The following is a 19,613-nucleotide window of genomic DNA, read 5'->3' on the forward strand; positions in this document are numbered from 1 at the left end:
AATCCCAACCATCAAATGTGGCGGGCAGGAAAAAGATATATATAATTATAAGCCTTTAGTTATATATAATTAATGCAGTAGATTCATTGAATGAAGGAGAGGCAAATTATATCTTAGTATTAGCTCCACAAGAGAATCAGCTTGCAGTGATCAATCAACAATTGCAGGGTATGAGTTCATTGAATTTGTACAAAGCTTCGTAGATGTGAAGGACACAATTGTACTATTACTACATAGGTCTAAAAAAAAAGAATCACTTCATAGAGAGCAATGCTGACAACTTGTTTTATATGTGTTGCAAGTGTACTTTTGTGTCTATAATGTCTATAATTGTGTTTGTGTGTACATGTGTGTGGGTTGGAGGTCAGTATAATTATACTGTTATAGCTAATTAGCAAAGAATAGGACAGGTTGTTGTGCTGGCAATCCAAGCCATACAATGCGTGGGATGCATGTAGCCACAAGGAATCACATGGTAGGTTAAATTATATTTTAAGAAGCTAAGTTTATCTATAGTTGACTTGAAAGTTCGAGAGAATGGACTGCCACTATCTTGATTTGCGGTATTATCCTACAAATATGCCAGGATTGCTCAAGTAGCAGTTCTCTCAGTGGTGTTTCCACTGAGCTTTGTTGGGATGGTCTTAAACATTGTGTTTATCTGTCGAAGGAAGACTAACTTTCTAGTCAGAAGGATAGTCTACATAACTGTCATCACTACACTACATCTTGGAGCATTATGGCTTAGGAGCATTCTTGCATTCAAACTAGTTGAGTCAATGTTCAACTTATGTAACGAACTTAACAATTTGTATTTCAGTGTAGCAAGTAGTTTACTGTGTATCATGGCTCTACTGGTCTGCTCTATCTACTTTACCGTGGTAACGAAACTGTGTGGTTTTTTCTCAAGAAGGCATCCTTGGACTGACCGATTTCATTTGCTATTGGAATATCTATTTGTCATGATACTATTGCTTTTACGGGGTTGACATTAAGTGTGCTTTTATATTATACCAGAAAAACCTTCACTATGAGCATCACCCAGAAAATACTTATTGCAGCCATACCACCTGCACTAGTACTAATAAGCTTGATAGGAAACGTTGTTTTAACAATATGGGTTTGTACTCTATGGAGAAGGCAAATCGAAAGGAGAAGAGATGTACTGAAAGAAATTGTAATATTTTTTGCACTATTTTTCCTTACTCTGCTTGTGTTTGGCATTAATCTTTGCATTTTCTTTACAATGATACCACAGACAGTACTATATCCTCCTCTATCGTGTTTCTCATTCCTAGTTTTTGGCTACATGTGCTACAGTTTTAGACATGTGAGGTTTGCCAACAGAACAGATATTGAGACGGCTGGTCGAAGACTACGAACTGCTCCACCCTCCACTAGAGTCAGCCTACCTACGGACACAGCCGATCATGCTCCCAACTTCCTGAGCCCAAGCACAGCTGAGCCTTCAGAAGTGACACCATTGATAAATTAATTAGTGACACACGAGATTGTACACATTCGTTAAGCCATGCTGATTGTATCTATGTTGTTTTCATTTTCACTTTGCACATATACGCTTGAAATTGTGTTTAATTCTAAAATTTGATGATAGTGGCTCCCCCAAATGAGTTGCCCATTATCCCAGCCATGCTCAAATGAAAGATAACCTTTGAACTGACCAAAGATGAGGTCAAATCAAGATGACTTTTAAACTGACCAAAGACGAGGATATAACTGCTACCCACCCCCCCACTATCATACTTCCACTTCAATTAACCTCCAAATCCTCCCCTCCAAACTCAACTAGAAGAAACCGGAGACTAAGAAGAAACAAATGTACAAACACTAGAGAACACTACGCAGCCATCAAGACACGCTAACAGCAAGAACAACACAACTGCAACTTATCGTACATAACTAACCTATCAAACCACACTCTTAAGTAGAGAAGAAGCATCAGTATTAGCCAAGGGACTTCCCTATACACCCCAACCAGAACCGCCACATGGCACCATGCTTAAGCGGCTAGATGCATTGTTACAAGTAGCTAAATACAACCAGATGTTATAATTATATGACTATATAAAATTTATATATATTTATAATATATATAAATCGCATGTTGTCCTATTATTCACTGTGATTCGTACAGTGATTAATCGCGTATCAGTAATTGCACATCATGCATCAAGGCAGTAATTGCGTGCAATTACTGCCTTGACGACCACACGTTCAAATAACGGCTGCGGCCAATTTTTTTTTACTGAAACTGCGGCTAAAAATGTTATTAAAACTGCATCACAAACGATTAACAATCAATAATAGTATGGCTACTCGTGCAATAAGGGATTAATAGTACTCATAACAAGCACTGGCAAGGTTAATAGCACTCGGCGTACTTAGCCATACTATAGAAATTTGGCCAAACATTCAGTACGAAATCAAGCCTGACTAGACATTTACCGTGGCAACACACACTGCTCGTCAAAAGTATTTCTTTGAGGAGGAGAATCTCTAATCATAACATCATGTGTCTGGCCATGAATCATGCAGTCACCAAAACAGATGCAAGGAATACTGTAATAAATGGGTATTACTGACTAAAAGAGATCCAAATACTAACTAAAAAGTTGTGTTATTCTGTTTGAACAATTCTGTTTATATAGTGCAGATCCCATGTATCACGTAAAATATTTTAAAAAGGGTGACCATAATGTCTATAATTTATAGTGAACAAATCAGTAGACCAACTGTCTCTGATAAATATACATGTATATAGGATCACACCTCTTAATTAACCTCTTGTTTTGGTACTAATTGCTTACTGCTGAAAATAATATACTGCATGCCCTCTATAATATTGAATACATGCAAAGGGCAGTAATTATACTTGACTGTACCGTTTGTGCAGCTCATGCAGCCACTGCATGGAGAACTTGTGAAAGAGCCCCTCCACCAAAGCTGCTGTTTTATGCTTGGTCTTCCGTGGAGTCTATAATTATAAGTGGGAAGAAACTAAAGGTGAAAGTGGACTACTCTAAGCACAAGAATACAGTGTGTATGAACACCAAGTTGAGAACACAACTGCTGAGTGACCTTCAGGGCCACCGTAGTGTATACAATAATTATCATGCGAGGAGCTAATGGGGAGTCACAAACTTACTACTAGGAAATCCACAGACATAATTTATAAGACATACCTACTTCGTGCAGTCTGTGGTTTGGGTGACTGGATTAGAGATCCATGCACATGCAGAGTTAAGGCCTAGGATATAGTAGTCAGAAAACTGTTACATACTAGTGTGAACTTCACATAAAATGACATTATGTAGAGTCAGGAGAATTATAGTACTACAGTAAAATGTCCCTCACTTTAGCGAGTGCTTTTAACGATGTCGCCGTTTACAGTCATCATAGCTTCGTGCAGCGAGCGGTCTGTGATCTTCAACCTCTGATTTGTTGTCATTTGGGTTGAGTTATGAAGAAATGCAACAGCAACAATGTGTCCCATTGCATGCAGAATGCAATGTACCAAAAGATTAATTAACAGTCCACATACAATATTATAGAGCAAAAAGTTGCTGTAACATGCTAAATATATACATAACAAACAACTTACCAGTTGCTTAGCTTGGGTTGGCTTTGTGGTGAGAAGACTCCATTGGATTCCCCTAACAAGTCCCTTGGTGTCTTTCTTTCTCCACCGTGGTCAAAAGCAGATCTACGCATGCGCATCAGACGATGAGTGCAGGCAGGCGAGCCCCACCCCCTTCTTGGCTCTGCAATGCTTTTTTATTACTCTACTAACATAAACTGATATACCATGAGTAGATGCTGATGTCAGTTTTTTAACTGTACAGAGACTAAGAGTAGTTAGAGGAAAGTGACTTACCTTTGTTCGTTCTCGAAAAAGTTCGTTCGGCCCCATGCACACACAGTTAAAAACCGAAAAAAGAACTTGGTTTTATGCATGCAGAAAATGCAGAAAACAGTTTTTTCTATGTGGCACAGTGAATTATTTTCATAATCATTTTTACAAAAGAATGACATTTATAGAATCAAAAATAAAACACATTCTATGGGTGCATAATCCATACATTTGCTGTATTGTCTGTTGAGCCAGTGACTAAGAATCGACCATCGGGAGAGAATGTCACAGCTTGAACCCAGCCCTCATGGGCCTTTGAATGGAACTCTGGTGGTGTGTGTGCAGTCAGAGAATCCCATAGTGCAAACGTCTTGTCTCCTGAAGCTGTGGCAATTGTCTCTCCATCCGGACTAAAAGCACAGGCTAGAATTGGCTGGATGTGATGACCCTCCAACACGTTTACTATCGCTCTGTGCACTGTATTCCATATGCGAACCCTCTCACCGTCAACCAAAGCAGCAATCATAGTCCCATCAGGCGAGAACTGACAAGTCAAAATACGGCTGTATTTGTCTCTCAATTTGCAGAGTCGTTTGCAAGTCCTTCGATTCCAAATAATGATGCTCTTATCTTCTGAACAGGTTGCCAACGTGACTAAATCTGGAGAAAAGCACGCTTGAAAAACGATTCCTTTATGGCCCACAAGTTCTTTCTTCTCCATTTTGGGGCCTTTTATCTGCCACACAGCTGCTGTCTTATCGATTGAGGCGGTTGAAAACATCAAGTGGTCATCGGGTGCAAAAGAGCAATGCAGTATCCCTCCTTGATGCCGGCGAGCCTTTTGCAACATTTGGCCAGATTTTGGATCCCAAAGTATCACTCTGCAGTCTCTGCCTGAAGAGAGGAGTAGATAGGAGTCTGATGAAAAACTAACAGCTGTGATCTCGTCGCTATGCCCATCTTTTAGTTGTTGCTTCATCTTGAAAGTCTTAGTGTCCCAGATTACTATTGTTTTATCAGCAGAGCAGGTGGCCAGTAGCTTTCCATCTGGACTAAATGAGCAGTAGAGAACAGTGTCTCTATGTTTGTCAAGGTTGGCTGTCAGCGCACCCTTAAAGTTGCTCTTGGATGCCACTCCAGTTGTTGATGACTGTTTGCCTCCCATCTTTTGCAAGCAACGAGCCCCACCCACCCTCTTATGCAAGTGTCAGCATGACATCATAACTCAAGCAACCACTCCTACATGCAACACCTCTAAAGGAAATTCATTATATTGTCGTGTTATGTCACTACTCGAACTCATGTTACTGCACTGGTTTGCTGATTTATAGAGGATCTAAGATCAAGGTGAGGAGTTTATATATGTTGATGAGGAAGCTCTTCATAATTATATTAATAAGAGTAGGCCTATGTTTAGGTAAATATCTATTAGCTACTCTGTGCACCACTTTACAGGTTTACTATTAAACAAGACTGAAGTGCTGTGGTATTAAAATTCATCGTATTAAGCAGACAATGCCAGAGCTACTGGAACGGCTACCAAACGACCAGGTGAGTCTTTAATTGCTATGCAATGTGGTGTCAAGTATTTGGTTTGTGGTGGATTCTCTAACCCATGACTCGTCTAAAGTAGTTTCCTTTTTAGGACATTCACAACTAATGAACTTCCCTTGTTTACGGTACTAACTGTGTACACTGTTGTACTAATAACTGCATACACATTATATACAAGCTGTCCACATTCTAAAGCAAGCATTCAACTTATTTGATGTGGCTCATTTCCTTGTCACAGGTAGACCTCAAGATATTGTTGGTGGATGGTTGTTCCCACAACTTCCTCTTCCTACCCTCAGCCAGCAGTAGGGAGATCTCTCAACACATTTACGAGCACTGGCCTGCAGGTATGATTTTTTCATAATTAGCACTCTATTAAGGTGTTAGCCTTTTTCTGTGTCGATGATTGTTGTCGTGCAATACTCATAGTGTTTTAGTGAAATTCACGAGAGATTTTATCTGTGTAGACTAACTAAGTGAACACATAACTATGGTCTGTGCATGTGTTAATGTACATGTATGTACAGTGCTTGGAATGTAATATTGATCAATGTTGTGTGCGTTTGCTTGTTTGTTGCTTGACTAACTGTAATACTCTCTCTCTCCGTGTTTGTGTTCAGAATGGGATAAGAAGAGCTCTGTGTTGAAGCCAGACAACTCACAAATGCTGAGGTTCATCTACCGAGGACGATTTCTAGGACCAACAGTCACACTGTCTTGTGAGTTATCTATATAGCCCATAGATATCATATTATGTCCACAGCATCTGGTGTGTGTGTAAAAAAATGAAGTCATGCTTCTACATGTAATGACTTTATAATTATGAGTCCACTTCACTCCCTTCCCCCTCCCACATACACACAGCGTCGTCCATTCCAGCTGGCAAGACAACCGTGCTACATATGGTGATTAGAGAGACAATACCAGAAAATTCCTCGTCAGGTAGTAGTTTATGCTTATCAGATCCTCTAATCATAATACTGTAGTACAGGTTGGTTGACTAGAGTATTTTGCGGGTGAAAAACCTTTGCAAATAAAAAATTTACCCTTTTTGCAATCTAAATAATTATTGTGTTCTGGCAAGGATCGTGTATTACCAGTACTAGTTTAGGTGTTTTATTTCTTCAAAGTGATCAACGCTCGCAAAATTCGCGTAAGTTCGATGCTCGCAAAACATTAAGTTTAAAGTGCAGTCAACCATTACCACTAATTGCATTACTGTATATCGGGTTTAAAATGCGAGGTTATAAGCAAATGACACTGTACAAGCTTGATTGCCTTTGTGAATTGCATACAAATATGGGAAATTGCATGATTGTGCATGCTCACTAATAATATATTATTGTGTTCTTCCGATTGCGATTAATATGCGAAAATTCGTAATTCGCAATCAAAAGAACGTCACATTCGAAACCCGATATATGGTAGTACAGGAAACACACAGAGTGCGTGGTCGTGGTTGACTGCACTTCAACTTTTAACTAGCAATCAACCAACCTGAAATCGTCCATTACTTGTACTGTATAATTATACACTATATATGTGAATGGGGATGTTGTCGTTATTAAGAGTCTTCTCTTTACATGCAGGTGTGTCCTCACAGTCGAAAGCTCCCGGACTACCTGAAAGCCGATGCTGTGTCATATTGTGAACTGTTATTATTTCATTTTAATCAACACTACTAACATACATTTATCATTTATCATTTTATTTATTTTGCTTGCACATTTGTCCGACCTTTTCACTCACTTTCTGTTGCAGAAATTATATAATAATAATAAATCATTTATTGACATCATGTTATGGTTATGACGCATGCACAAACACACAATAATAAATTATTATGGTGAAGACAAAAATGTATGCACAACAAATCAGTAACTCTAATAAAAATACACTATGGATCACAGAAACAAAGACTCACACACAACAACCCTTACTAGACGAAGAAGGCTTGTTCAGATCTACAGCATAGTCCTGTCTCTTGCCTGAACCGCCTTGGTTTAATGAAGACACTCGACGAATGGCAGACGCAAACGCCTTCTCCACATTTACAGAATCTTTAGCACTGGTCTCAAAGTACGGTAGTTTACCGTTCTGGTTACACCACGCACTTGCTTCGTCACTGTTCACTTTCCTCTCACTCACCAAGTCACACTTGTTGCCTAGCACCACGAATGGGAAGCTGTCGGGATCCTTGACATCTGCATAGTAGAGGAATTCTTTCCGCCATATTGCAATATTTTGAAAGCTCTGAGCATCATCGATAGCGAATGTGAGTAAGCAGCAATCGGTCCCACGGTAGAAAGGTGTCCGTAGACTTTTGAATCGCTCCTGTCCTGCTGTGTCCCAGATTTGCAGTGTGAATCGTTCCCCGTCAACTTCCAAGTCTTTGTTGAGGAACTCCACCCCGATTGTGTGGAAGAGAGAAGGGTCAAACTTGTTGCTCACGAATCGTTGAATGAGAGAGGACTTGCCGACACCACCATCACCTAATAGGACAACTTTCAGAAAGGAAGGCTTGGACATAGCTTGAGTGTGGGTGTATCACAATGGAGGAACCTGAAAGAGGGTGGAATCAACACTGAACACCTTGTGACTTGTCATAATATATACAAAAATGTACCGTACATGCAAATATGCCAGGCATTTTGGTTAAAAGTGGTAGCAAGTACAAGTTATGCTTGACCAGCTAAAGCAATACCATACTACAGTACAGCTACAGATGTAGACATTTATTATTATTGTTAGAGTACTTAATTGCACGTGACAGAGCCATTAACTTACTAAAATATACTGTGAAGAAATAAGAGGCGATAGAAGACGATCTTAGACGCTTAGTGGAGCTTGCAAACCATCTTGTGTGACTTCAAACCATAGATATCCACCATGACTTGGAAGACACTTTATTCATGGACAAAAGACACGTGATGATTGAGAGATGACCAAGGGGATTTCCCAAGTTAGACTTACTAGCCCCACCCATCTTTTATGCTGGAAACTTTGTTGGGCGTGGCTCGACCCCTGTCAGGGACGGTCAAGCCACGCCCAACTACTGGAAACTCAGATAAACCCAACTTCACAAGCAAGGATGTTCTTTTTTGTTCTTTCCTGCCTGTTAATTGCTCTCTTTGCATTTGTGGACGTCTGGTACTTTGTGAGAGGGATCAAGTTTGGTGTTGAACTTCTTTCGAAACAAAGGAAAAGATCCTCAAAAGATGAGATACTTTCTGTGAGTCGAGCCAATGGAATGGTCCTTCCATCTGACATCGATATGTGGTGGCACATGAACAACTCCAAGTATTTGAGAGAGATGGATTTCGGAAGAATAAAGTTTTTTTCTGATAAAGATGTCCGTACGATCTTATCTAGACTAAAGGGACGACTTGCCTTGAGTGCAATCAGTATACGATATCGAAGGTCTTTGTTGCTTTGGCAACGGTTCACCATTGAGACCAAGATCTTATGCTGGAAGAACGATGGATTTTATTTGGAGCAAAGATTTGTTGGAGATAGTGACAAATTTATCTACGCAATCGCTCTAGTCAAGATGGTAGTTCGAGGTGAAGGAGTGAATATGGACGTTGTCATGGAGAATATCGTAGGAGAAAGTTTTCTGAGCCCACCACTCCCTCCAGAGGTCAAATGTTGGATGAATAGTATTGCCGAGTCTAGCGAGGGATTGAAAAAAGAGAGAACCAGATAAATACTTAACTGACATTCATTTGCCATATTTATTGATTTGATTTTAGCCTTCTAATTAAATATGCATATAAATTGGCAAAAATTAATGATAATAATTCACATCAATAGACTCAAATCGATAACAAATACACACACAGATACGCAGTAGAAAAAATACAAACAAAACTACAAAAACTGTTATAGCTTGGGTATACAAAATAAATACCCTTCTACACGTACACTTTAGTTAACGTTCTTAAGTCTGAAGAGGCAGTCAGAGAGGGAGGGTCTTTCACTGGCCTCAGGCTGCAGCATGCCCTGCACCAGGGCACTAAAGGCTTGGGGGAGAGGCTGACAGTATCGAGTGTGCTTGCAGTAGGTGTCGTTCAGAGGAGGCAACTGATCAATGCTGTATCCCCTCTGGTCAATAGTGCCCTTCTCAAATGGGTTGGGATGACCGGCTAGCTCATATGCTAGCACTCCAGCGGCCCAGACAGGTTGCTTGCTGTACTTGATGGTCTTTCTTGGACCAGGCTTGGCGTTCAATACTTCCGGACAGAGATGAGCATTATTGCCACCAACCTCAGCACCTGGGGGCCGGGGAGGGAGGATGGGACAGCAATCATTACTAGTGAATTACATACATGTACAGTCATGTAGTATTGGTAGTGGTAGGAGTTCAAACTCCTGGTAGTGGGTATTAACCTTACCGTGTGTGTATGGAATAGTGAAGCTTTCGTCTAGCAGAATAGCCTTTCCAAAATCACTGACCACCAGGTTCCCATCTGAACTGAGCAGTAGGTTGTCCAACTTGAGGTCGCGATGGACAATACAATTTTGCTCTAGAAACTTTAGAGCCTCCAATAATTGTTTGAACCACCTGACCACAGCGTTGGGCTGTAAGTACACCAATTATGATTACTCGATAAACTACAGACTTACAGTAGGTCCTCTGTTGTCCACCAGTGTGGACACTTGTTCGTTCATACTCATGGAGTGTTGGTCCATTAGTAGGAAGAGAGACATTGTACGAGCATTCCTACCAACAGCTCGGAACTGAGGGATGACGTCAGGGTTGGCACGATCAAAGAAAAAAGCCCACATGTGAATGATGTTCTCGTGAGAGGGAAGCTGACAGAGAACTTGGTACTCAGTCTGAAACTGGGTCCGGACCTAAAGTACAAAGTACACAGACTATTTCTCAAAAATAGAATCCCAAAACAGCATATACACATACACATACATACACATCAAGAGAAAAGCAAACAGTTCATGAGCTATGCAAGGGATCGAGTTGCAAATCCCACATTAACATTGCAGTACCTGTGTTTGAGTCTGTGTCTGGAAGTAGTTTGTGAGCACCTTCATAGCATACACTCTGCCCTTTGTGGGAATATTTGGTCTCTCACACGTAACACTTAGTACCATCCCCTCCTCCTTAGCATCATGAATCACTCGAAGCTGCAAAAACGTTTACAGTGTTGTAAGTGCCGTACTGTGTGCAAAACCACGCATTGTAAACATTGTGTATGAACTAACCACATTGTAGTCTTCAATGCTGGTGGTGTACAGCATCCTCGTCTCAAGAAGCTGGGTCTCCAGTTCCTTAACTCGGCCATTATCTGTCGATCTCGTACGAGGCTACAACAATTAATTATCATCATAATTCTATGTACTGCCGGCAACCCATCTTACCTTAGGCTCCGGACGTGGACGACCATTGCTTGAGGCTTGTGGCGAGTTGATAACTTTCTGCTTCAGAGAGCTTAATTCCGTATCCTTCCTAGAAAGCTCTGTGTCCTTTCTGCCAAGCTCCACCTCTTTCCTATCTAACTGCCGCTTCAGCTCATCGACTTGCTGCTGCAGAGAGGACATATCCTGTCGCAATGATACGTTAGCCTGCTTTTCTTTGGTTAGCTTGGAGTTGAGGTCATCCATGGATTGAGTGAGAGGACTGTCCAAGTTATTGAGGCCTGAGGGAGGGTGGTATAATTATATGAATAATAACTAGTCATTATTTTACCTGATGCACTGCCCATGCTGGACACACTGCCTCTGGAAGAAATGGACCCCTTCCTCTCTGTGGCTATTCTCAGTTCTGGCACGCTTTCCAAAAGCTTCTTCTTGAGGTCGGTCTTCTCAAAGCAGTCATGAGGGGAAATTCCCATCTTGATCATGATGGCTTTCATATCTTTAATGGAGGCAGTGTCCAGGTCCATCTTCAACAGCTCCTCAAGATGCTGGGGGCGTGACTCACGACGAATCTCAGCACTCTTTTTGATTTTCTCGTGTCGCTTCTTCTGCTCCTCTTCTTCCAGTCGTTTCTTATCCTCAGCCTCTTTAAGAACTTTCTCCTCCCTCTCTGCCAACTCTCTGCAACATACACACCACACATCATATGGTAGGTACTCTGATTTACTAACCTCTTCATCTTATGCTCGTATTCCATTCTGATTTTCTGCTCTCTCTGAGACATATCCTTGCTGACTTGCTCCGCTAGACCCTCAGCCACATGCTCCACTAGCTTAAGTTTGCCTCGCATCTCCATAAACTCCTTGACTTGGGCCTTTAGGCGACCACTGGAAGAAAAAACAAGCAACAGTGAAAATACTGTATTTGCCCATGAAAATTCTTACGTATTGAGTCCAATTCGGATCTCTCCTTCACCCTCGTACTTGACCCGTTTCAGATTCTCTCCGCCGTAGAATCCTATCAGAATGGTCGGAGTGTATTGTATCCCTCCCAGATCTTGACGTAGCTGTGTGTGCATGCAAACTGAATTAGATCGAGCTGTCTAGCTAAGCAGATTATGTAGTTCAGCTAGCTAGATCTATATTTTATTATTATATTAACTTTATACCTGATCAAAGGTCCCAAATGGACCCACTTTGACCAAGAAGAATGGCAGCCCATCAAACTCTCTTGCCATGTCAAAAAACACACCATCCACTCTCTTGCAATTCTCACTAGTTCCATCAGTTATGTCCATCAGAAACACCATGTTCTCTTTGCGACAGGCTTCTTTGATTTGGTTCCATGCACGGAGCTCTTTGGGAATCACAAACACATTGTCTGGAGGAGGCCTCTCTCTTCTAGCTTGCTCTCTAGCTAGCCCTCCAGCCAGCGCATCAGCAAGCATCAAATCCAGAAAAGTTAGTCCAGCCATAGCTAGCTAGCTAGTAGCTGCTATAAACACACGTATATACACAACGATGGATGGCTGGTCTCCGTAATTCCAGTATGCCACTCCCACTTCAAGTTTAGACAAAAGTGTTTTCAGTTTCAGAATACATGTAACAGAAAAATGATTTATATTATGGAGAATCAGATACATGGTAGATCTAGTTGCAATTTGCAATCAATCCATGATGTGCACACACATCACTAACACTGAATAGAGTGAATAGTGTCTGAGTCATGTTAGCTAGGTTCTTGAAAGAACGTTAGGCTGGGGCACTTCTGATGAAAGCTGTTGAATTTGAATGAGTTTGAGAACAGGTAGTAGCAGTTGAAATGCATCTTGCACATAGGTACTGCTGTTAGAGGCCTGCAGCAAAGAAGGAGTTTACGTTTATAATAATACAGCAAAGAAAACTGTACCACAAATGGAATACATATGTATGGGGACTTTCCCAGGGACTTCCCCACTATTAGCACCACATACCTCAAGGTACAAGCTGGTTACACTGGAGTTGGTATCTGGCATGTCCTGCAACAAAACAACCATTATTGCACACAATATTATTCTAACAGTACACTTACCAGTTGTGCAATGGCTTCTGAGTGAACAGACGCTAGACAGTCAAGCTCAGATGATACCAAAACAGTCAGTCTATGGGAAAAATGTCGGCTAGGATGATTACTAGATCACATTACATGTACTCACCTGTTCAACTTCTTTGCTTGTGTTATTGGGTCACCTTTATCTCCCTACAGTAACAACATACAATCACACAACATACATATCACACCGCACTGTCAGCATAATTATACACTCACATCAGGCAGTAAGGTGAGTTCTGAAATCTTCCTGAAGAGCTCAATGGAACTTGAAGTGAGCTCAGCCAGACTACGCAAGCCATTGGCATACAGTGTCTGAGGAGAATAGTGTACAATAGCTATAGCTTGCATAGCCTCCTTCACAGGCACCACTCAGAAGAAGTGGAGACGAGGCTATAGCTTGCATTACAATAGCTTACCTGGAAAACTGGCTTCAGATCATTTGGCTTCTCTTCTACTTCAGGCTTCTCTTCTACTTCTGGTTGATCACCGTCTTTGTGTGTGGGTTTGACATCCTGTGATGTTGGTGTGGTCTGCTCCACCTTGTACCTCCAGGCATTGCTCACCTGAGACATTATGCAAGAGGTGATACTAACAATAGATAACGTTAGTGCTCACTTTAACAAGTTTGTCCACTTTCAGAGGAAACCTTGAGTTGGAAAACAGCTCCAGGACCTCGGCTAGCTTACTGCTATCATCGTCTAGGGCTGGAGGGAGTAATGGCTAAAGTTATCAACAATACCAAACAATTGTATCTCAGCTGGGAGTTATCTTTACACACTACAATGTAGCTGGCATCTACTAATGGTTGAGCCTCACCTTCCTGCTCCTCCTCCACTTGGAAGTGTGTCTCCAGTTCCTCCATCTTCTCTCTCAGTCTGTCCATGTCCTCGTCGGCCACACTTGGACCCATCACCTGAGAAAAATACATTGCATAAGCTATAGCTTAATCTTAGTGTGATTAACTCACAAATCATTGATGAAATATTGGGCATTACACTATTTAAAACTTGCAATTTTGCAGAGAACACAGTACTCAAATGTATGTACCTTTGCAGCACACTCTTTTGAAAGGAGCTCCAGAGCCTCCAGGTGCACCACGCCATGGTACTCATCAAATAGTCGTGAGTAGGTGAGAGGAGCCTCACCTCCGCCCTCGCCCCTACCATCAGTCGATGGTGGTGGTGTGTTCTTGGCCTCCTCAAGCAGCTGAGAGAGAGTGGGAGAGCTTGGACCAGTCAGTAAGGCACGCTTAGTCTGTAAGCCTGTGGAGAAGAACTGGTTAGGGTAACAGTGCCTGTGAAAGATGTGTGAATGCCGATAATTACATAATTACATACATGTAACTTAAGCTACATGTAGAAATTCTTATTCCAAGCCCAAAGTGAACAGTAAGCCATAACTTGATCCATTAACGTGATTTTCTGAAAGCTTAGAAGGAGCTCTTTCAGATGGTATTCTCCAATGGGCCATAATTATACCTTTGATTTTAACACCTTATCTGAAAGGCCTCTTCCTAAGCTTTCAGAAAATCATAAAATTAACGCTATTGGACTAAAGTTAATCAACTTTAATAGTATAGGTATTTATTTATTGTTACATACCTGGATCTCCCTCGGAGAGAACATCCATTGTTTTCTTGCCCAATGTTTCTAGAGCATCCAGCCCACCTGACACCAGGCCCTTGCCCTGGAGGGAATAATGGCAATAGTTACAACAACTGCCCACGTGTTTTGACTAATATCCAACTCATAGAGCTCAAAGGACACAATAATCATAGGACACACTCACCGTAGACTGAACCGCAGAGGCTAGACCAGACAAGAATCCACCATAAGTAGGGTCAGACGACACTGCTTCATTTTGTTCTTGAGGGTTGTGTTCAGGAACGTGATGGGGCTCCTCCAACACAGGCTTCATTTCAACTGGCTCCACAACAGCTAGTTCTGTTTCTTCATCTGCATCATCAGATTTAGCCAAATTTGTTGGAGAGGGAAGACCCAAACCTTCCTCCACACTGGCTATCACTGAGGTCACCTGAGCAAGAAATCTAAATCAACACTAAGACACCACAGTAGTCCACATACTTTACTCCCGAGAGCATGAGCAGACTCTGTGACTGTGGAGACAGATGACCAGAGGCTATTACTCCAGCCACCCCACCCCCACCCTCCACCAGACTCCTTAGGGGCATCTACAGGCGACTTGGTCTCAGGAGATGCCTCTTTGTCATCAGGTCCTGTTTCAACAGTCGTTTCAACAGTCAGCTCTGTTGTCTCGACTTTAGGGGGAACTTCTTTGCTTGGAGCAGCGCTAGCTTCTTCTGAGATTGGCACATTAGTGTCTTGTGTGGTATCGTGCTGATCGTTTGTCGTCACCGGTGTCGATGGTTGTTCTGGTGACTGTTCATGTGTTTCATTGGCTAGAGTATTGTCTGGTGTCGGTTGTTGTGTGCTTTCTTTTTGGGGATCGGGATTGCCAGAGTCTTTGGTGATCATTTGCTTCTCTTCATTTTCCTGGTCAGACTCAGCACTGGCAAAATCACTCTCATTCTCACTGTCAGACATCTGGTACTGATATTCAGAAGGTCCCAAGCAATCACAGCTAGCTAGCTTACTAGTCTACAGTGGCATGCACTAGATGGATGTGCACTAATTAGACTGGAAACCACTCCCTTTTTTTAAAATAGGAGTGGTTTCCAGCAAAGCTCAAAGGTCAATCTGCCTAGATGGGCGTGATAAAATAGGCCACGCCCATCTAAAACTTAGCAGAGAGGATTTACTCAGTACAGTATCTTCTATACACAAGGGGACAAGGATCCATGGCAGGCTCTTCTCAAGATGATGTGAGTGTGGTAGACTTTGTGACTACAGCAATACTGTTTAATACTAGGTTCTCCTCTGTCCTGCAGCTTGACCTTGGTGGTGGCGACAGCTTTAGGAGGACATGGGACTCAAGGAAATATGAGAAATTAGCACGAGATAGAGCTGATACTGATCGAGAAGGAAGTACGTTGCCATGCAGACCATCCATGCACATTACGTTCCATTTATACAGAGAATCCGTCGGCGCCTGTCAAACGAGAGATGTTGAAGGCCAGAGACTATAGAGTAATTAATTATACATCAAATATCCATATACTTATTTATTACCATCCCAGGTTGATCTTGATTCTAGACTGGGCCGCTCCATTGTCATCACTAAGAACACACCTCAGGCACAGACTGGAGGGTAAGTTCCCTTCACTTCTTACTACTCCCCTCTTAATCCACCCCACCCACTATAGGTACTTTTGTAACGTGTGCGATTGTGTAGTCAAGGATTCAATCAACTTCCTCGATCATATTAATGGCAAAAAACGTGAGCTTTAATTAAGTTTTGGTCCGACAATGTTATTCTGTGTGTACCTTTGTACTTATAGATAGTGAAAAATGTTACTCATTAAGTATGTTGTCTTTTTTTTTTACAGACCAGCGGAACATGGGTATGTCTATGAAGGTGGAGAAGAGCACAGTGGATCAGGTCAGAAAAAGGTTCGAGTTCAACAAGAAAAAGAAAGAAGAAGAAAAGAAAAAATACGGTGAGTTTAGGTAGGATATCCTTCTCTCTCATTTGTGAGTGCTTGTCCTCTTAGATTTTGAGGAGAGATTGAAAGAAGTGAAAGAAGATGTAAGTATTTTACACATACCAGAGATACAAAAGAAAGGGGATTGGAAACGAAATTTTTACGAAATTTTTGCGTGAAGCATTCCGTGTTATAGGGCGTGGCTAAAACTACAAAGGATTATATTTATAGTCAGCATGCTCATTACCAGTCTTGACTGCTCTACAATGTGCTGTACATAGAAACAGTGAAATTGATCATTTTTAATGTTGATTTTTCTAAAAAGTAAAGAGAATTTAGCTCTAAAAAGTCGACTAAGCCATGCAGCCACTATTACTAGACAAATAAATGCTATGCAAGAAGAAATAGCCTTTACTATGAAGTCGTAGGAGGGACAGGCCCGTGGCGTGTCTAAAAGTATACTAAAGCAGTTTGAAGGACTATACTGCAAACGTTTATGAACAGTACAGCTTATTTATAGCATGAAGCCATTCTATGTAGCACTTAGATACATAATAACCAAGTCAAGCAATGTCCTTTGCTGTTTTGACTTCACAGGAGGGACAGAGAAAAGTTGACATGGAGTAATTCAAGCTAAACTCAAAAAAATTGGAAACAGAGTAAAGACAACGGACTTAGAGCTTGTCAGTGGTATAAGCTTACTTCTCTCAAGTATCTCCCAGGCCCTGAGTGATCTCTAGTGGATAGGAGAGCTAGAAACCAGGGATACAAAACTTTTCCATGTAATTATTTGCGAGCGCAATAATTACACGGAGTGCTTCACCGGATGTCAGTCCTTTTACATAGGGCGTGGGCGGTCGTTTCCAATCCCCTTTCTTTTGTATCTCTGCACATACCCTCCACTTCAATTTACTCAACACCCTTTGCCCAAAGTTACACCCACCCTCTTCACGCACACCTGCTCACCTACCCCACCCCCTACACACACACACACACACACACACAGGAGGAGAAGTACAAAGAGTATCGTAAAGAGAAGAAACGAGAACGCAAGAGAAAGGACAGAGGAGAGGAGGATGAAGATACAGCTGAATTGGACCCTGAACTGTCAGCTATGATGGGCTTCTCAGGCTTTGGGGCGAAGAAAAAAGCTGTATAACTATAATCATGCATGTGTCTCTCAGTTAAACGGTTATTGTCAATTGCAATCTACATTGAATGAATGCATGTATTATACACACAACAAATAATTGAAATAAAAGCACAGTTTTGACGAAAATAGATGAACACACATTGTGCTATCTAAGATATTAGACAGTTGGAGTCTTGTCTTTGAGGGGGCTGGGGCTGCATATAGAGTAGAGAAAACATAATACATGTACAGGAACATTTAGCCACATGCTGTGTGAAACTTACTGGCTTGCTTTTCGGCTTCGGTTGGGGCTGTTCATTGAGGGAGGCTGCAGAAGGAGGTAGCTATTGGTAACAATTATTATGAGAATAATTATTAATTATAGGCAATTAATTAAGGCACACAATCATACATTGGTTCATTAGTGAGCATGCATATTGTATTGTATATAATTATACCTGCAATAGCTCTTGCTAGAGCTTCATCTTCGTCAGTGTTGGGCTGAGTGGTGTGCTCCTGAGGGGGGCGTGGTGAAGGACCTGCAGAGCTTGAGGATGGCTGGTCACTCATAGAGGCAGCTATGGCTCGTCTCAAAGCCTCATCTTCACTCTGGAGAGGAAGGAAAGCATAAGAGATGAAATTGATCCACAAAGCTGTTTATGTATGTATGCACATGTACATGTATGTGTGTGTATGAAGCATTATACGAGTATATAACGTATTGTGCATTCAAAGAACATACAAGAAACTTACGAGGTGGCTATTAGATTGTGATGAATGTGGTTGCTGCTGCCTCTGTTGTTGTTGTTGCCTTTGAAGTCTCTCTCTGCAATTTAAAGCAATTCATAACAAGTACACACATACACATTATGGACACTTTACTTGTGCAGGTCGGCTCCGATTTGTGATAGTGAGGTGGATTGCGGGTTACGAGAAGCTGAGGGTTTGGACCTGACAGCTCCAGATGATCGTGAGGGGTTGGCTTTGTTTGAAGCAGGTCTACCCCTACTCCTAGATAGTGTATAGTAGGTAATAAAATGCTACTACTTAGAGTTGCGAGGGTAGTACCACGTACCGTTGAGGGCCTTGGCAATTGTGATTTGTCTCTAATCGATGTTTCAAACAGAAATTTTGTCGACAATTATTGCAGGTCACTGGAACAAGCTGTAGGAAGAGATATAATTGAGATGCTGACAATCAGCACTTGATATAGGCACTCACTTCTTTCTTCTTGCAGCCAGGAAAGGAGCACTTGTTTGTGTAAAGCTGTGAACACACAACAAATGGAAGTCACACCATCATCACACACACACACACACACACACACACACACACACACACACATCTAGCTACAATACGCACTAGCCACGCTTACCTTATTGGCTTTATCACTTCTACATTCTTGCTGTATGTGTTGATTGACCTTAATGTTAGGGTCATCCCCCCTCGCCACAGGGACGGGCTGATTGCACAGAGGACACGTGGGGACAACCACATTCTAGAGGGAATAGAATCATGTCACTTTTAAGAATATTGAATATATAGGGGAATAATTTTGTACCTTATCAAGACCTTCGGTACAGTTGTGTTCATTGTACGTCTGGTGGTCTTTGCTGTACAAAGAAACGTTAATTTAATAATTATGCTATTTTAAATGAAAAACTCACCAGAATATCTTGTGACATGCATCACATTCAAATGGAAGGAAATCTGAAGAGGGTGGATATACATGTACTTAGTGGCTCTAAACACACACACAGGATCTTACCTAAACGATTACACGATGATACTGTACAGTGACTTCCAACCTCAGGCAACTCCATTCTGACTACTGTTTGACGTTTCAAATTGTTTTTCCAACTACTAAATATTTCCTTGAATATATATGCTGTGATGAGTGTAGACCAGTCAGCTCAGTAGAACACAATCTAGACCTTTCTTTCCAGTCAGCATTTCTCAATGGTGGTCTTGCATTAGGATTTCTTTAGACTGGAGACCACGCCTCTTTACCTGTAGGGGCAGGTAGA

The 19,613-nt window shown here is 41.6% G+C and overlaps 8 protein-coding genes and 1 long non-coding RNA gene across 10 annotated transcripts; 4 read left to right on the plus strand and 5 right to left on the minus strand.

Moving 5' to 3' along the window:
* The first annotated feature begins 400 nt into the window (after window positions 1-400).
* LOC135350647 (uncharacterized) lies at window positions 401-1,702 on the plus strand. 2 transcript variants are annotated; one of them, XR_010399221.1, is made up of 2 exons: window positions 401-770; window positions 821-1,702. It is a non-coding gene; the product is annotated as an uncharacterized LOC135350647 (long non-coding RNA). The 2 variants fall into 2 exon arrangements; XR_010399219.1 differs by having other exon boundaries at window positions 826-1,702.
* Window positions 1,703-4,010: 2,308 nt separating this feature from the next.
* LOC135350637 (uncharacterized WD repeat-containing protein all2124-like) lies at window positions 4,011-5,079 on the minus strand. Its single transcript, XM_064549494.1, has one exon. It carries the CDS (start codon window positions 5,034-5,036, stop codon window positions 4,080-4,082), a length of 957 nt encoding a protein of 318 aa, XP_064405564.1. The 5' UTR covers window positions 5,037-5,079; the 3' UTR covers window positions 4,011-4,079.
* Window positions 5,080-5,107: 28 nt separating this feature from the next.
* On the plus strand, window positions 5,108-7,223 carry LOC135350644 (ubiquitin-like protein 3). Its single transcript, XM_064549500.1, has 6 exons — window positions 5,108-5,218; window positions 5,327-5,422; window positions 5,664-5,772; window positions 6,046-6,144; window positions 6,290-6,367; window positions 7,015-7,223. Exons 2-6 carry the CDS (start codon window positions 5,387-5,389, stop codon window positions 7,074-7,076), a joined length of 384 nt encoding a protein of 127 aa, XP_064405570.1. The 5' UTR covers window positions 5,108-5,218; window positions 5,327-5,386; the 3' UTR covers window positions 7,077-7,223.
* Window positions 7,186-8,376, minus strand: LOC135350643 (ras-related protein Rab-9A-like). Its single transcript, XM_064549499.1, has 2 exons — window positions 8,213-8,376; window positions 7,186-7,987 (listed from the first exon to the last, which is right to left on the minus strand). The coding sequence occupies exon 2, from the start codon at window positions 7,952-7,954 to the stop codon at window positions 7,346-7,348; it is 609 nt and encodes a 202-aa protein (XP_064405569.1). The 5' UTR covers window positions 7,955-7,987; window positions 8,213-8,376; the 3' UTR covers window positions 7,186-7,345.
* An 83-nt stretch (window positions 8,377-8,459) lies between these two features.
* On the plus strand, window positions 8,460-9,235 carry LOC135350639 (protein THEM6-like). Its single transcript, XM_064549496.1, has one exon. It carries the CDS (start codon window positions 8,517-8,519, stop codon window positions 9,129-9,131), a length of 615 nt encoding a protein of 204 aa, XP_064405566.1. The 5' UTR covers window positions 8,460-8,516; the 3' UTR covers window positions 9,132-9,235.
* LOC135350620 (probable serine/threonine-protein kinase mps1) lies at window positions 9,213-12,369 on the minus strand. The gene is made up of 10 exons (XM_064549476.1): window positions 11,970-12,369; window positions 11,746-11,867; window positions 11,533-11,688; window positions 11,133-11,482; window positions 10,805-11,082; window positions 10,649-10,750; window positions 10,433-10,570; window positions 10,052-10,282; window positions 9,820-10,006; window positions 9,213-9,699 (listed from the first exon to the last, which is right to left on the minus strand). The coding sequence occupies exons 1-10, from the start codon at window positions 12,273-12,275 to the stop codon at window positions 9,353-9,355; spliced, it is 2,217 nt and encodes a 738-aa protein (XP_064405546.1). The 5' UTR covers window positions 12,276-12,369; the 3' UTR covers window positions 9,213-9,352.
* Window positions 12,370-12,399: 30 nt separating this feature from the next.
* On the minus strand, window positions 12,400-15,560 carry LOC135350627 (protein FAM114A2-like). The gene is made up of 12 exons (XM_064549483.1): window positions 14,977-15,560; window positions 14,681-14,926; window positions 14,494-14,578; window positions 13,940-14,154; window positions 13,709-13,805; window positions 13,508-13,596; window positions 13,309-13,455; window positions 13,109-13,204; window positions 12,996-13,039; window positions 12,872-12,941; window positions 12,774-12,818; window positions 12,400-12,656 (listed from the first exon to the last, which is right to left on the minus strand). The coding sequence occupies exons 1-12, from the start codon at window positions 15,454-15,456 to the stop codon at window positions 12,534-12,536; spliced, it is 1,737 nt and encodes a 578-aa protein (XP_064405553.1). The 5' UTR covers window positions 15,457-15,560; the 3' UTR covers window positions 12,400-12,533.
* Window positions 15,561-15,597: 37 nt separating this feature from the next.
* On the plus strand, window positions 15,598-17,718 carry LOC135350642 (zinc finger matrin-type protein 2-like). Its single transcript, XM_064549498.1, has 8 exons — window positions 15,598-15,734; window positions 15,801-15,897; window positions 15,947-15,999; window positions 16,050-16,120; window positions 16,176-16,249; window positions 16,359-16,469; window positions 16,524-16,558; window positions 17,461-17,718. Exons 1-8 carry the CDS (start codon window positions 15,711-15,713, stop codon window positions 17,611-17,613), a joined length of 618 nt encoding a protein of 205 aa, XP_064405568.1. The 5' UTR covers window positions 15,598-15,710; the 3' UTR covers window positions 17,614-17,718.
* LOC135350638 (AN1-type zinc finger protein 2A-like) lies at window positions 17,647-19,566 on the minus strand. Its single transcript, XM_064549495.1, has 11 exons — window positions 19,355-19,566; window positions 19,254-19,296; window positions 19,148-19,199; window positions 18,962-19,084; window positions 18,808-18,852; window positions 18,662-18,750; window positions 18,469-18,597; window positions 18,340-18,412; window positions 18,045-18,195; window positions 17,871-17,914; window positions 17,647-17,801 (listed from the first exon to the last, which is right to left on the minus strand). Exons 1-11 carry the CDS (start codon window positions 19,407-19,409, stop codon window positions 17,757-17,759), a joined length of 849 nt encoding a protein of 282 aa, XP_064405565.1. The 5' UTR covers window positions 19,410-19,566; the 3' UTR covers window positions 17,647-17,756.
* Between the last annotated feature and the right edge of the window lie 47 nt (window positions 19,567-19,613).

The sequence above is a fragment of the Halichondria panicea genome, chromosome 16, assembly GCF_963675165.1.
Source record: "Halichondria panicea chromosome 16, odHalPani1.1, whole genome shotgun sequence".
Classification (NCBI taxonomy): domain Eukaryota; kingdom Metazoa; phylum Porifera; class Demospongiae; order Suberitida; family Halichondriidae; genus Halichondria; species Halichondria panicea.